This window comes from Apodemus sylvaticus, chromosome 1 (assembly GCF_947179515.1).
Source record: "Apodemus sylvaticus chromosome 1, mApoSyl1.1, whole genome shotgun sequence".
NCBI classification, from domain to species: domain Eukaryota; kingdom Metazoa; phylum Chordata; class Mammalia; order Rodentia; family Muridae; genus Apodemus; species Apodemus sylvaticus.
In genome coordinates, this window is record NC_067472.1 from 142,598,328 (window position 1) to 142,615,066 (window position 16,739).

General features: G+C 43.7%; 1 protein-coding gene across 1 annotated transcript; it reads right to left on the reverse strand.

Annotated features, from left to right (window-relative positions):
• Positions 1-2,784: 2,784 nt before the first annotated feature.
• Positions 2,785-16,424, reverse strand: Snrpa1 (small nuclear ribonucleoprotein polypeptide A'). Its single transcript, XM_052161222.1, has 9 exons — positions 16,252-16,424; positions 14,455-14,602; positions 12,897-12,975; positions 7,074-7,120; positions 6,761-6,863; positions 6,091-6,170; positions 5,627-5,702; positions 4,936-5,029; positions 2,785-3,048 (listed from the first exon to the last, which is right to left on the reverse strand). Exons 1-9 carry the CDS (start codon positions 16,331-16,333, stop codon positions 2,990-2,992), a joined length of 768 nt encoding a protein of 255 aa, XP_052017182.1. The 5' UTR covers positions 16,334-16,424; the 3' UTR covers positions 2,785-2,989.
• Positions 16,425-16,739: the final 315 nt, after the last annotated feature.

Below are 16,739 nucleotides of genomic sequence, written 5' to 3' on the forward strand. Positions count from 1 at the left end.
GTTAGAATTTCCCCATCCATTGTATTCAGCCAGGTAAATTGCTTTGGTTAATGGTGAGTAAGTAGAATTGTTATCAGTTTTCAGTATAGTTTAGTTAGTTGCTCAAGGAGAATTAGGCATAGAAAGCCTACTCTTGTTCATCAGATGTTGTGAGATTTGCACATGCCTAGGCTCCTCAACGTCCTACCACTGAGAGGAGGTTGGATGGGGGCCTGCCCCACCCCCTAAGACTTACAGTTACTAGTTGACAGAGGAGTAAGAAACATTTTCTTCAGTGGTGTAGCCACTGGTACGGTGCCCAAGCTCCCATAATCAACCCTAATTCATTAAGTCAGAAACAAAAAGGGGATAGCTAATTGGAAAGAGGGTGATTATCTGAAGGACAAAGGAAGTGAACAGGTGCGTGCTGTGTGTGTCTCTCTGTGTGTGTGTGTGTATAGATAATTAAAATACATTATGTACATTGTGTGTGTGTGTGTGTATAGACAATTAAAATACATTATGTACATTTATGGACATGTCATGAAATCCACTCCTATATATAATTAACATAAGCTAATAAAAGCATTAAAAAAAGAGCAGAGTCAATATGAAAGGGACAGATGGTGTGGCCATACCTGCTGGCAAACGGCCCAAATTGTTGTTTCCCAAGATAAAAAGCAACTACATGGGATGAAGGGTGTGGGGGCTCAAGGGCCTGTCACTTTCCAGGGATGCTCTTGCGTGCCTGCATGTAAGTGCCATACCTTCAATGCCCATGGAGGCCAGAAGAGGTCTTAGATTCCCTAGAACTGTTTCAGAAGGTTATGATCTGCCATCTTGGTGCTGAGAACCAAACTCAGGTCCTCTTGGAAAAGTCCTCTGAACACTGAGCCATCTTTCCAGCTCCAACTTCTGTGTGTGTGCACGGATATGTATGTGGGCACATGTATGGAGAGATCAATTCTGGGTCCATCCTGGTGGATTCCAGGGATCAACCTTCAGCTAGTCAGTCTTGTTAATTGTATCCATCAATTTAATTAGGTTGAGCCTCAAAACTAGGGCATTTACCAGTTATACAAATGCTAGAGATGTCTCCACACCTCAAGATCAAGTGTGGAGATACCTGTAATCTCAGCTGGTGGGATGTGGAGGTAGGATTAGGAGGTAGGATTACATAGCTTCCGCTATGTAGCCAGTTGAAGACCAGCCTGGGTACATGAGACCATCTCACACCAGCATCATAATGTAGTTCCACCAACCCATTCTTGCAGGCGTTGCATGACCATCAGGTGATACAAATTTCTGCTGTAACAGGACCAATATTAACCTGCATGAAATTCATGCTCTACAAAACTATTCACTGAAAATGTTAGGCTCCAGGAAATACATGGATTGAGGGTTCAAATGATTGAACCTCATCAACTATTTGGGTCCTGAGACACATCAGAAAGGGAACCTCATCTGCCTCTAGCCAGCTTTGCAAAGTCCTTGACTGGGGCAATGGCATCCATGATGCAGTGGTGTCCTGTTTTTCTCACCTACCCAGCATACTAAACCATCTACTGCCAACAGTTTCAGTCCAGACTAATTCAGTGCATGTCCAGGCCATGGTTTCAAAGTTAAGCTACTTTTAGTAAAAAATGTGCAATTAAAGCACCATCATTAGCTTGTCATAACTGGGCTTATTGACCAAGATGTAGTCTCATCCAGTAAGAGGACTCATAAATGAAGCAATGGAAAACAGGAATCTGTTTTTGTTTTGGTGATGGGGGGTCTTGTAATCTTAGGAAGTGAGCCACACCCCTAGCCAAAAGAAGCAAATAGTTAATCTGTCTTGTTAGCAGCATTCACAGAAGGGCTGTGGGAGCAGAACAGGTAGCCTCACTGAAGATGCTGAAAACCAGATTCCAATCCAGCATGGGATAGAACTGAATTTAAGGCTGGGGCTCAGCAGAAGCCACTGTTCGTCCATTCTTCTTAACCAGATTCTTGAGAGCCACAGTTCCTCTGTATCTTAGGAACGGGGTATTTGCCTCTACAAGAACAGTATGTTACCAGCAATCGCCAAAAGGCATCCAGAGACTACCTAACATGCTTGTTACATTCAGAATAACTGAAGGAGTTTGAAAACTGTAACCAGGGGCTGGGAGGATGGCTTATTGTGTAAGAATGCTTGCTATGCAAGCTGGAGTACTGGAGTTCAAATTCCTATAACCCAGGTAAAAAGCTGGGTCTGTCTACACGCATGCCTACAACCTAGTACTGTGGGGTAGAGAGACAGGAGGACTGCTGGGATTTGCTGGTTGCAAACAAGGTTCAGTGGGAAGCACTGTTCTCAAGGCAACAAGGCAGAGTGGGGAAACTGAGGCACTGGTATTTAACAACAACAACATTTCTCCTAGATAAGAACTAAGAATAGAATAGAATAAGAAGCCTAGATACTGAGAAAATGTGCCTAACCTGCCCCACAGAGAAACCATGGCCTCTGAGCCTCTGTCCCAAAGGCTGGAAGATTATTTTTGTTCATGCTATAGCACCAACAAGCGAAAGTCTCGTTTTCTATTTAAAAAATTTCAAATCATTTTAAGTTGATTCGTGAGATGCTCATGTATGTTGATTAAAAAGGTCAAAGAATGCCTTTTTGTCTGGTCTTAAAGCCTTTCTGCTTTTACCTTTATGAAGAGTCTGTAAATGTCATGAGCAGGAATAATGTCTATTCAGAATGGTTCAGAAACACCATTCTCTCCAACTTCTTATCTAAACATCACCTTACACCTCACTGCAAACGCACAGCACACAATCTGGCAGCACAGTAAGTTGTCTTTATTTACCATTTGTAGAAAACTGGCATTGCTATTTCAAGGTTCATATTAAAAAATTATCAGCAGTAGTTCTGAACATTCAGCAAAGCTGCAGATTCCACGTTGCTGACACAAGCAAGGTTGTTACTCCATGCTCAAAATGCAAGACTTGTCCCAAGAGAGCTTATCAGGGCATCCGGCAGAGCTCAGGACCCGTTTGTGACTGTGTCGTCTTCCATCTCTTCTTCGCCCTCATCACTCGGCCCTGGAAGAACACAGAACAAGTTATGTCAGTTCTGTATTATCTGTTCACTCTGCAGACATACACATTGATTTAAAAAATGAATATACATGAACACATGCGCGCACACAGCTGTTAATTGTGTTCCACAGTTTGTGGCAGATTTTGGAATTTGAATCCAATCTAGAGATAGTGAGTTCCAGAACAGCCAGGGCTGTGTAGAGAGATCCTGTCTCAATCTGGTGCACACACACCCCAAAAAGTTTTATTATTTAAATGTTTAGGGAACTACTGACAAGTCTTTTATTTGGAAGCAAACAGCAGTTTTCCACTACAAATTTCCGACCTACATTTTCTTTAACTGTCTTTCCAGTAACAGTGAGGCCTGCACCCAGGGTCTTCCGTGTTAGTGCTCTACCAGATTTACATCCCCAGCCCAAGTTTTCCAAATTTCAATTTTTGCTTAAAATCTTCAGTTTTATCATTGGTGATAAACAGTCAGGTGTTGGGGATTGAACTCGAGGACTTAAATATGGCATTTATTACTCAGCTCTATCTTCAGTGCTACAGAAAAATCACTTCTATCGGCATCTATTTAACGGGAGTGGAAGCAAGGAAGAACAGAGCAGGCAGCACCCCTTGCCTGGCTGAGGCGCCAGCAGTTTCCCATCACTGCAGATGCCACTCAACGGAAAGAGCAAACACCTTGGAGTTACTACATAAGTCATTTTACCTTGGATGTCCCCAGGGCCAAGAGACCACACAATACCACAGTTCTTAAAACTATCTCACACACTCTCCCTGAGGAGACTGATCACTGACAGCTGCTGAAGGAGGAAGAGCCATTTTCTTCAGCAGGATGCTCACTGTATGTTGCCCTTGCTCCAGCCAACACCCTACCCCATACTCACGAAGCAGCTGACTAAATTCAGTGGGTCACAAAAACGAAACTAAACTAAAAAAAAAAAAAAAAAAAAAAACCAGCTCAAAGATATTGGTCCTCAGAAGCTGTCAGTCATCCCAGGGATACACCCACATTTGCACTATGTGTTTACTTTACTTGAATAGTGTATCTCTGGTGCTCAACATGCTGACACAAGTTTGGTATTCAAACAATAGACTAACATCAGAAACGTAAAGAAGCAGTTATTTATCACCTTGAATGATGAAACCTGCCCAAGGGCAGTACTGCTCAGGCTCTTTACACAGCCTGTGCTGACCACTGAAGTAACACATACAGCAACACCTTGCTTTGCAGGGATTATATCACTGGAGATTTTATTTTGTGAGGATGAATATGACAGGGCACACACACAACCTAAATGGTAGAGGCTATTAAGCCTACCTGGTGAAGGCAATAGGTCCCTAATCTATGAACCAGGTTGGCCTGTAATCCCAGCATCTAGGAGGCAGAGGAAGGCGGATTTCTGAGTTCGAGGCCAGCCTGGTCTACCGAGTGAGTTCCAGAACAGCCAGCGCTACACAGAGAAACCCTGTCTCGAAAAAAACCAAATCCAAAAAACCAAAAAAAAAAAAAAAAAAAAAAAAAAGGTTGGCTGTAATTTGTAAAGAGCACATAAATACCCCAGGGACGTTGCTATGAACCCCCCACTATCCCAGGGGCTTAACTCTCTTACTGGACCCCCACACCTCTGTCCTGTGTTCTTCTTTCCTTTTCTTTTTTATTTTTCTTTTTTTGAAAAAGGGTCTTATGTAGCCCAAGCTCATCTCAAACTTGTTTTGTAGCCAAGAATGACCTTCAACCTCTGACCCTCTCAGCTTAACATCCCAAATATGGGGATTACAGGCCAAATACGGGGATCACAGGCCTGTGTCATCATTCCAGTCAGACAGTACTGTGTAAACACTAAGTGTGATGTTTTACAAATTCAGGCAGAACAGTTTTCTGACCTGATCTGCGCTCTCTGCCCGGTATCTGGCCAGACTGCAGCAAGCCCTTCAGCCTCTCAACTTCAGCCAGCGTCGACGCATTTGCTATGGCATTCTAGAAGACACAGGAAGGCGGAGACAGTGATGACAAGCACTACAGAAATGCTAAGCAACGTTCCCATAGAATGTCAACCACACAGTTCTGAGTCAGGGAAGGATTTCACTGGCACATTACAGATCAACCTAGAAAACAGGCTGTCGATTTTCATATTTAGGAGGAGATTCAGACTCTTGTAAAGGAGAAGAAGCAATCATTTCACATGCCTTTTAAAAAGTTAAGTATCTGTCTGGACTCCTGTTACTGGAGACTTTAGGATTTCTACCTATATTCCAACCAGAATTGTCAAGCAACAAATCTTGGAAAGCAAAGAAACTAAAGCAAACTCCAAGACTGCACCCTGAGGTATTTAACTGATCAAAAAGTAAATGGATCCTGGGCAAAGGAGAAGCATACAGATGCCTTCAACTACATTATCTAATTATTTCAAGTCAAAGTCTGGGCAAAGAGTGGTTTTAAGGATGTTTTTTCATGAACTAGAAACGCCAGCGTCCTAAGGACTATGGGAAGATGGACTCTACAAGGCTCAGTACTAGGACACAACCTGTCAGCCCCGACCCGCTCTCTCCAGTCCCACAAAGCACACATCCTCACCTTGATTGCCTCCACATCCCCTGCAGATGGCCCACCTTTCTTTTTGTCAGTTGGCAAACCAGCACCTGGATTAAAACTGGGAGGGAGAATGTAATTGTTACATTCTGACTGGTACAAGCTGCTTCTCTTACTTTCAAAAGCTTTTGAAAGTAATTCAACCAGTGTAGTATCTTATCTTTGTTAACAAACTGATACAAGAACTCTCTCCTTCAGAAACACCACCCAATCATCTTCCTATAGAGAAAGCAGGATGTTTAACATCACAATTAAGACTGTACACCAAAATATATGCTCTGCTAACCAGGTAGAAATTTCCCATGATGTGCAGACCATAAATGGTCAGACACCATCATTCAAATGCAATTCCACACTAAGCACAGTTTTGGGTTTAATTTTGTAGGAGCAAACTGTCAGACAGTGTTTCTGAAGGCGAAGTAGAGTTAAGTTGGATATCCGTATCTTACGTTTTGCTTCTCCTGGCAATATCCTTTGCAAGCTGTGCACCCCGTTTGCCCTTGAACATTTTCTCTGCTTCCTGACGCTCCTACAGCGACACCACACACAGAGTTAATCGAAATAGGAATACCACATGCATTTAGATGCATTCCTCAGAAAACATGGAAGAGAATTCTCCTAAAGTATTCTGGGTTGGTAAAAACACCAAAAGCCAGCTTTAAATTAGAAGACACCATGGTCCAACATTCTTGGGCAAAGTTCTCAAAAAGTTCCCCCTCCTAGTTTCAAAGAGGGACTCCCAAGAGACTACACAGAATTAGCACTTCCAACATGGAAACGTCATTCTAACGGGCAGGGCTGCTCACAGCTGGACTATGGCATGCTCCCTCTAAGCAGACAATTCACTTTCTAGTTCTAACTACAAAGTATGGCCAACTCTGGAATGACCAACAAAGCCCCACCTTAAACTGCTAAGAACAAAACAAAACTACCCCACAAAACAGTAACTACTCTGGCTAACTAAATGTTTTCTTTCCCATAGATTAAGTTTCAAAGTAACAACAAAATTGACTTATTAAGTAAGTTTTAAACACCTGTCAATGAAGGGGAAGGGCAGCCCAGGGATGCTGAAGGGGAAGGGAAGGGCAGCCCCCCGGCCACCTCAGGCGCAGCACTCACTTTGAGCTTCACCTTCTGAAAGTCCAGTACTCTGACTTGTGGAACTTTATAGATGACATAAAGTCGATAATGCTTCTTATTGGTTACAGGGTTTCTTAGGATGCTGTAAGAAAAGGGACAGTTCCAAGCTTACCACAGCCCATGTAAGGTGAGAGTCATCTGAAGGCGCAATGACTACAAATCAAGAATCAGCATGTACTCTTCCCACTTTACTGCCAGGAGGAACACACACCATCCAGGGAAGAGCTGTTTATTAGCAGCCTGAGGTGTTACTTCAGGACTACAGCCACATCATCACAAGTAATTTCCATACCTTAGATATGTCAGTGATTTGAGAGATGCCAACGGGTCCAGATCACCCTATAAAATAAGAGTCACGGTAAGAACGGGGCTGACAGACATACAACTGCTCTGATAGTTTAAAATGATGAATATCTTTGAAGCAAGTACCTACACTGTTATTTATTTTTTTATTGCTCTGGCACCTATTCCATTATTAATAAACTAATAAATATATTCTAGCTTCCTTAAGGTTTGGTAGTAACAACATCTGCTTCAACAGAAGACAAAAATATTTGATTATCTACAGCATGGGTAGTAAGCAGTGATTTAAAAATAAAACCAGTGCCAGCCAACACCCAGTAACTTACTTGGAGCAAGCTATTTACACAGCAACCTCAAGCCAAGTTCTCAGTCTAATGTGGGGTTTTTGTTGTTTGAGAGAGACAGACTCTCCTGTAGCCTGGGCTGGCCTTGAACCTGTTGTGCAGCCTAGGATGGACTGCAATCCTGATCCTCCCAAATGATGGAATTATGAGTGTATGCCGCCCGCCACACCTGGTGCAGAATGTCTTTTCTTATTAGTATATCCCAAGTGCCATCAGAGAGTCTATTAATTATCTTTGAAAAGGTCCTGTTATCCTAGCCCACCTCTGCCCCATCTCTTCAAACATCTTCAAAGACAAGGTGAATAGTATAGTTCAAAAACTTAAGGATGCCAACCATGGTGGCACATGTCTTTATCCCAGCACTCAGGAGGGAGACAGACAAATCGCAGTGAGTTTGAGTCCAGACAGCTAGGATGAGGGTTTTAAAGCCCACACCAACAGTGACACATCTACTCCAACAGGGCATCACCTTCTAATAGTGCCACTCCCTAGGCCTAGCGTATACAAACCATCTCAATATATATAGCAGGACTCATGCCTATTTATTCTATGTAGTGAGTTCAGGCCAGCCAGGGATATTCTCACCTTTTCCCAAGTTTTCCTGGAAACCTTGATGAAACAAAAACAGCAACACTAAAAACCCACCATCAAAAGCTACAATCTATCTAGACAAGGTATTTCTTACACATCTCAGAGCAGGAATAGTTAGGGATACCAGCTACAGGACCTGCCAGTGTTTGTGAAAGCAGGAAGGCTATGATAAATCAGAGAATGCCATAATAACCAACAGATGTTCAGTTTGAGAAGTTACCCAAGGATCTGATGTTCCAATAAGTGCAGTAGATCTGGATAGGGCGTGTGATGGGGCTGTAGCAAATGTGGGTCCTCATGCTTCTTGTCTCTTCCCCCATTTGGGACAAAGTCCTGCTATATATATTGAGATGGTTTGTATACGCTAGGCCTAGGGAGTGGTACTATTAGAAGGTGAGGCCCTATTGGAGTAGGTGTGTCACTGTTGGTGTGGGCTTTAAAATCCTCATCCTAGCTGTCTGGAAGCCAGTATTCTGCTAGTATTCTGCTAAGTCTTCAGATGAAGATGTGTAGAACTTTCAGCTCCTCCTGCACCATGCCTGTCTGGATGCTGCCATGCTCCCACCCTGATGATACTGGACTGAACCTCTGAATCTGTAAGCCAGCCCCAATTAAATGCTATATTCATAAGAGTTTTGGTTATGGTGTTTGTTCAAAGCAGTAAAACCCTAACTAAGACAGACAGACAGACAGACAGACAGACAGACACACACACACACACACACACACACACACACATATACATAAATCCTGGGTAGCCAAACTGTGACCCTTCCAGGACAAATTCCTACACTAAGTAAAATCTTGGGATAGATCTAAATTAAGTAATTCAAGAGGGAAATAGCACAGATGAAAGCAGTACTCACTTCTACAGCATACACACCCAAACTGGAAGCTCACAGAGGTCAGTGTGCCCTTGTAAATGGATGTGTACCTTTGTGAAGTGGTTCAGTTTTTAAAAGCACTGACAGACAACAGAGTTCTCAGAAAGCAAACAGCCATCTTTACACCATCAGAGGGAGTACCAGAACTTGAAAACTGGCCTACTACCACAAAAGAATCCAAAAGGAATAAAACACAAAGTGTCTGTTACACACACACACACACACACACACACACACACACACACACATACACCAGAACACAATGACAGCATGATGATCCGGTTAAGAAAAAGAATACTCTTGCTCAGTAGTAGGGGAGGAGAGCTTTCCTAGTATCTGAAAAGTTCTAGATAATTTTTGACTCTACAATATCACCAGAGGCCCTCCTGGGACTCGCTACACCCCAACTATGTGACAGTAGAGCACTGGCTTTAAAGCTAGGTGTCCTGGCTCACACCTACAATCAATTTGGGAAGGTAAGTCAGGAATACTATAGTGAGTTAAGGTCAGCATAGGCTACAGAGGAGTTGAAAGTCAGCCTGGGTGACACTGTTAAGGGACTACCTCAAAACACAGCACAGGCTAATGGTTGATCGTAGACTACCAAAAACTTGATGGTGAGACCCTACTATTGGTGAGGCAGCAAACAGTTTTATCACTGGATATGAGAAGTCAAGTGGGTACTGAGCAGGAAGCTTCCTCTCAGCGGGGAGCTTTCACCCTTAGCAGAAGGTGCTATGCAGGCTGCTAGGGGATCAGTCTCACCCAGTTGTGGGCACTGTCAGCTCAGTGATGACCAAGTCACAAGATATACCTTCGAGTGCAGTGGTGGCGCAAATGTTACAGTATAAACAACCATTTTCTGGTTTGACTTAAGACCCAGTTCCTCAGGAAGAAATGCATGCCTTGTACAATAAATCTGGCTAAGAACCCATGTTTGGGGAGCTCATAGGCCCTAGGGTGAACTCCCATTACTATTCCGGTGACATAGCATCCCACTACTCTCTAAATATGCATCTATCCCCACAGATTCGTAGCACAGCTCTCGGACCTCATCAGAGGAGTTTCTTTGCAGAGTAGATGATAGTTTTAAGAAACTCAAGGCTGGCCAGAGCGCAGAGAATACACTGGAGGGCTGAGCCACAACAGCACAGTGATAGCATGCCTCTCTCCTACAAGGCTCACAGACCACTGAGGAGGAAAGGCAAATGGACAGATAGATAGCAAGAGCTACAAGTGGGAGAGCCGGGCCATCCAGTATCTTCTGGACACGACAGGACCACTGCACTCACCAACAAGACCAAGCCAGCCAGCATTCCAGCACAAAAGATGGTAGGAGGCTCACAAACCCCCACCTCTAGCTGGGGAACTTTTCACAGTTCAGGCAACTGGGGGAGGGAGAGTGAGTATTCTTTAAGGGTGTGGCTCCTGGTAGGTCGGCCATTTTCCTGTAAGTGGCTCCATACCAGAGCATAAGACCACCACAAATAGGACTTGGCGGGTTTAAAAAAAATTGGGGGGTGGGGGGGAGCACTAAAGAGATGGTTCAGAGGTCCTGAGTTTAATTCCCAGCAACCACATGGTGGCTCACAACCATCTGTAATGGGACCTGATGCCTTCTTGTGGTGTGTCTGAAGATAGCTATAGTGTACTCACAAACAAAAAATAAATAAATCTTTAAAAAAATTTGTGGGAGAGGGCTGGGCATGGTGGCTCAAGGGGCAGAGGCAGGAGTTCCAGAACGACAGAAAAGATCCCATCTCACCAAAAGAGGGAAGAAATGAAGTTGTGAGAAGGTGTGGGCAGATATGGGAGGAACTGGAGGTAAATACTCCTGAAACTCACTGTATACGGGTATTAAAATTTCAAAGAATGAAAATATATTAAAAAAGAATAATTGTTGAGAAGACTAAAGGTATTGGTTGACTTGAAGTTGCTAAGAAGAGGGATAGATAAAGCAAGTAAATTCTATGCCACTGAAGGAAGAATGGAATGGCAGAAAGAAACAGTGCACATATATACATACACAATTTAAATAAAAATAAATGGATGACACAGAGAAGGCTCCCCTCAAAAGACAAGCTGTGATATGCCAGTCACACCACTAAATGTAAATAGGATATAGGCAATGCAGTTAAAAGACAAACTTAACAGTGGATTTAAAAATCTTATCACTGGCTGGGCGGTGGTGGCGCACGCCTTTAATCCCAGCACTTGGGAGGCAGAGACAGGTGGATTTCTGAGTTCGAGGCCAGCCTGGTCTACAGAGTGAGTTCCAGGACAGCCAGGGCTACACAGAGAAGCCCTATCTTGGGAAGGGGGAAAGGGGGTTATAGAGAAAAGATTTGTCATGGAAGCAGTTAACCAAAAAGTGCTTGTTTGAGGTTTATTATATTACATGATATAAACCTCAAGGTCAAACAGTGTTAACACAGACATGTCACAAAAAATGTTAATCAAAAGGTTCAATTCCCGGAAATACTAACAAATTTCAAGAGATCTAAAACTGACAAAAATCCAGATAGGCAATTGAATCTATTATCATGACATAAAATCTAATGTTGCTTTCAGCGGATATATGTGTGTGTGTGTATGTGTATGGGTGGTGTGTGTGTGAGTGTGTGTGTTAGGCTGGCTGACTAGTGAGTCCCAAGGATCTAGCTCTGCCTCCCCAGTGCTTGAACTGCAAACTAGAGTCTTTACGCCCAGCTTGTTTGCCTGCTTGTTTGTACGGATCCTGGGTTAGAACCCAGGTCCTCATGCTTAGGTGGAAAGCACTTAAACCATGTCATGAGACTCGGGCAATTTTAGAACTTGCTAATAGCTATGTTAATATAAAGAAACAGATAAAATGAAATTTAACCCCTTATCCAAAGTATCAATGCACTATGATATAAAAAGCCACCAAGAAAGTTAACACCTTCATTTGTTGGGGATTGGTTCTAATGCTGTGGTTTAATGGGGAATCTGCCTGTCCAAATGCTGAAGGTTCTTGTCCCCAATTGGTTTTTGATCAATCAATAAAGATGCCAGTGGCTAATGGCTGGGCAAAGGGAGATGGGACAGGACCCTTAGGTTTGCACAGGCTAGGACATGGGAGAGAGGAAAAACGCAAGTCGAATCACCAGATTTCGGAGGGAGATGGATCAGATTTAGAGCTGCAGAAGGAAAAATCATCCAAAATGTAGGTGAGAAGGAATTCAGAAGTATCTTGGGCAGCAAAGACTATGGGGCCACCCAGAAGGAACAGGGCAGCAAAGATAGATCATAGATTTAGAAGGCATAGAGTCGGGATTACCAGAGGGAAATCTATGACAGCCAGGTAGATGATTAGAACCTCCCAGCCTCTGAGCTAGCCAAGGAATTTCAAAAATAAGCTAATGTGTGTCTTTCATTCGCAAATCCCAAGAGTTCCTGTATGGGTGGCTGGAAGCATGACCCACCCACTGGGAGCAGGAGCACACAGCAGAGTAGCAAACTCACCCTTTCATTCATTTTAAATACTAAGTCAACCATGTATTTTACAGTTTTGACCTATTCACTTAAGAACTGAGATTAGAGTACCACACTGAACACTGCAACTCTGCAAACATGGAAGTTTGTTTATCCATGAAGTGGAAGGGGAGTTTCAACAGAACATCAAAAGTGCTAATGATAGTGACTAACAAACTAGACTGCACCTAATGGGAACTCTCCTAGCAAGACACCCAGCAGAATCAAAATCAAAAAGGCAGACCTGAGTGGGTGAAGAGATCTGGGACATATAATCCAAATGCCTTGCCAATTCCCAGCACAAAAACCAACCAAACACAACCATAAATAAATAAATGAATGAATGAATAGAGGTTTAAATATGAATAAATAAAGGTTTAAATAGTAAAATAATCAGGAAAAAAAATCAAAGAGGAAGTAGGAGATAATTTCCCAAAGCAGGAAGAATCTTTAACCTTGCCCCTGCAATAGTTTTCAACTACTGAAGTTCATTCAACTTACCAGTTCCACTAGACTGTTATTGGTGAGTATGAGTTCTGTCAGACAGGGAAGAGCCTGGTCAAGTCCCTCACCTATACGGCTAAAATAAAAATAGAGAGGCTCTCAGTGAAAACAAAAATTAAGTAAGCTAACATGTCTCCATCCTTTGAGTATTAACGCTTCAGTGATAGAATACCCTTCTCTGACATCCCATCTCAGGGAAAGTATCAAAGAGGGGGCCTTGTCTGAGGCACAGGGTCAGTGACAGGATGGGATGACCTCAGAACCCATGCCGCCTGAGCATCTTTCCACTGCCAAGTGGGCTAGTGCAACCCGAGGAAAGGTGAGACTCTGGGGCAGAAAGAACTACTTAGCCAATTTACAATCTTGTTCAGAAAACTCAAAACCCAATAATTTTGCATTTAGAGAGCTGGTGTAAGACATTCATGAGGAGAAAATGGCTTCTCCCTAAAAACACTACTCAGTGCTTTTATGTGTACGGGTGTGTGTACTTACACTGCATACCAACTGTGTGCTCGGCTCCTGTGGAAGCCAGAAGAGGGCCCTGAATTCCCTGGAACTAGAGTTTCAGGCTGCCACGCTGGTCTGGGGAAAGCAGCAGCCAGCACTGTTAACTAGAGTCAGTCTCCAGCCCCTGGGTCCTTTTCTTATGAAAGCTTCGCCAGCAGGGTGGTGGTAGCGCATGCCTTTGGTCCTAGCACTCAGGAGGCAAAGGGAGGCAGATCTCTGAGTGTGAGGCCAACTTGGTCTAGAGAGTGAATTCCAGAACAGTCAATGCTACACAGAGAAATCCTGGCTCAAACAAACAAATATGATCTCAATTTCACACAATTATATTGTAGAAACCAACTACAAAAACAAAAACCAGCAGAATGGATGAGGTGTAGGTACTCAGTGAAAAGTAATTTTATTTCATAAAAAGATTTTTCTTGTGACAGGGTCTCACTATTTAGCCCCGGCTGGAATTTGCTGTCAATAAGGCTGTCCTTGAACTCACAGAGAGATCAGCCTGCCTCAGACTCCAGAGTGTTAGGATTAAAGGCAGACACCACTACACATGACCTTTATAAATCTTTTTATTATGATGCTGTTGTTGACTGCTCTAGAATCTGAAATGTTGACATAGGACAGTGTTTCAAATTCAAAGTTTAGTATAAGTTACGAATATTAAAGAGTTCTGAAGAGCGGCAAATAAGGTCACACCGATGCCCAAGTGAATCTCCAACCTCTCAGGAAAAGTGCTCTATTCATTTCTCCCTTCAAGAAGAGACACAGAAAGGCTGGAGTCGTGGCTCAACAACTTAGAGCTCTGGCCGATCTTCCAGAGGACCCAGATTCTATTCCTAACACCTGGAGCAGCTCAGGACTCTGTAAACCCAGCTCCGGAGAAGCCAATGCCCTCCTCTGGCCTCCAAAGGCACTAGGAGGGTGTATGGTATCTGCAGGCAAACACTAATATACATTAAGAAATAAAACAACAACAAAACCCCCATTATCTTTGGGGTATATTAGAACAATTACTTAAGGGAAGAAAGTAGTCTCACTAGCAGACACTCACCAGATTCTGTTGTTGTTCACTAATAAGGTTTTCAGTCTTCTCAACAAAGGAAAACCGTCCAGTTTCCTGATCTCATTGTCAGAAAAATCAATAGCATCAAACTGGTCTAAGGTGGCACCTAGATTTTCAATAACAGGAATTTTATATCCTGTAGAAGGAAAAAAATACATACAACAAATATTAATATAAATGAAAAGTCCTGAAAATCATAGGAGTATTTGATGGAGTTTGGCTCAAAGCTTTCATTCAGGAAGTATTAACTAACTTGGCACTGGTGCCATGCCAAGCACTGAACAAAAATAAAATAAATGGTGAATGAATTACATGGAGTCCTTTGAGCTACGAGACTTGTAGAGACTGAACTTAAAGAGACTGAAGACTGGAGGAAGAACATCTGGGCATACTTATTAGTATTGGTGTCTATGGCTTATTAAGGACATCTACCAGGTATTCACAGTATTCTAAGTCCTTAGCATTGTTAGGCTTCATGGCAGAAAGTAACACTTTAAACTGCTTAGTGTTGATGCGCACACCTTGTTCAGACACTGGTGACAGGTATTCTCAATCTTTCATATAACTCATCAGTGTAGCCTCATGGTATCCTGACTCACCCTTCTCCCCACCAGCTCCAACTCAGAGCTGAAAATGGTTTATACATAACCACAAATCACAGTGAGCACCCCCCTGATTGCCTAATGGGCATCACCATCGAGCTAGGTAGGAAGAAAAAGAATGAAGTGCAAAATTGTTGTGTTGGAACAACTGTTGTGACGGAGTGCAGTTAAAAAAAAATATGGTATCGGAATAAGCATTCTCAAGATTGCAATGGTTTTTAGAGATACAGCAGACCAAAACTATGCCAAGACAGTGAAAGGATCCAGGTGCTCCCGACTTTTCTCTGAGAAAGTTAATTTCAACAAACAAAAGCACTAGTATTTCCCATAGGCAGTAAAAAAACTTTCGCAAATGGCAGTGCATAGTGCCGAGACTGTGGTTGCCTCGGGTCACAAGACTTAAAATCTTAACCCCTTTCAAAGCCATCTCCTGAAAAGTTAACGATTACAGTCTCAATCCTATATTTAAAAGTCAAGTGCTACTGCTGTCAGAACTGAACAGGTGAGGTCCACCACCCCACACATAGAAGTGACCATTAAGCCGTGGTCAAACAGCTCAATTTTGGAAACACCTTTATAAAAACCGAATCTGACTCAGTAGCGCCTGCTCGATCAGCCTGACAGGCATAAAACCCTAGGCTCATCCGAAGCACCATACAAACGTGGTGCACGCATTTAAACCCAGCACCCAGGAAGTGGAGGCAAGAGGGTCCGAAGTTCGAGATAATCCTTAACTATATAACGGCTTGAAGTCAGCTCGGAACACAGGAGACGTCTCAAAAACAAATGAACAAAACCAAACGGGAATTTTTGGGACAATTAAGGTAACTTTGGCACGTATCCAACCTCACGTGTCATAGCAACGCATTTGCTAAAATGCCAGCCGGTCGCCGTCCTGTCTGTAGCATTTTCTATTTTCCTAGTCCTCAGTTTTAAGGCTGCTCAAAACGCGGGGCAAAGCCTAATGAGTACGAACCGGGGAAGGAATCGAGCTGCCGTGTATGCTAGCAGGAGCGCGGGTAACAGACAGCCTCAAAGGGCCCTGCGGGACCGTCGATCGGAGGCACCCCAGGCCCAGGCGGAGGCCCGCGGGCCAGGCTCCAGCCTCCGCGCACGCGGCGGGGCCGGCTTCTCGCAGCCGCGCGCCGGGGCCCGGACACAGCCCGCGCTCCGACTAACTCACCGCGGAGGTCCAGCTCACGGTCCCGCACAGCATTGGTGTACTGCGCCGCCTGCTCGATCAGCTCTGCCGTTAGCTTCACCATCCTGTCGCAGCCCGCGTACCCTCACCTCGGAAACCGGCCTGCGCCTCCCGCCAGTGCCGTGTCCCAGAGTGCACCGCGCTTCACCGCCAGACAGCATCAATCGGAGCCCCGCGAAGCTCGACCGCCAGACTAAAGCAATCGAAGACGTAGCCCGATGTCTTTGCTTCTGGGTTCTGGGTTTCTGAGCGTGCCTGAGATTGTGGGGAGCCCAGATGCCAGTTTTTTTTTTGTTTTTTTTTTTGTTTGTTTGTTTTTGTTTTTTTGTTTTTTTTTTATTCAGAAGATAAGAACACGCGAGAGACACTTACGTCTTACGTCAGTGAACCTCAGAGGAAGGGTAGTTGGGACTACCTCCTTTCTCCAACCAACAAGGGGCAGAGACTGTGAAGTCTCCCGGAAGGCTTCT

What these genes read in the sequence shown, in the direction of transcription:
- Snrpa1 (XM_052161222.1), bottom strand. Translation starts at nt 16,333, where the DNA reads ATGGTGAAGCTAACGGCAGAGCTGATCGAGCAGGCGGCGCAGTACACC. An exon ending in CCGTGAGCTGGACCTCCGCG is followed by an intron (nt 14,603 to 16,251) that starts GTGAGTTAGTCG and finishes TTCCTTCTACAG; the next exon opens with GATATAAAATTCCTGTTATT. An exon ending in GTGAACAACAACAGAATCTG is followed by an intron (nt 12,976 to 14,454) that starts GTGAGTGTCTGC and finishes TTTTTATTTTAG; the next exon opens with CCGTATAGGTGAGGGACTTG.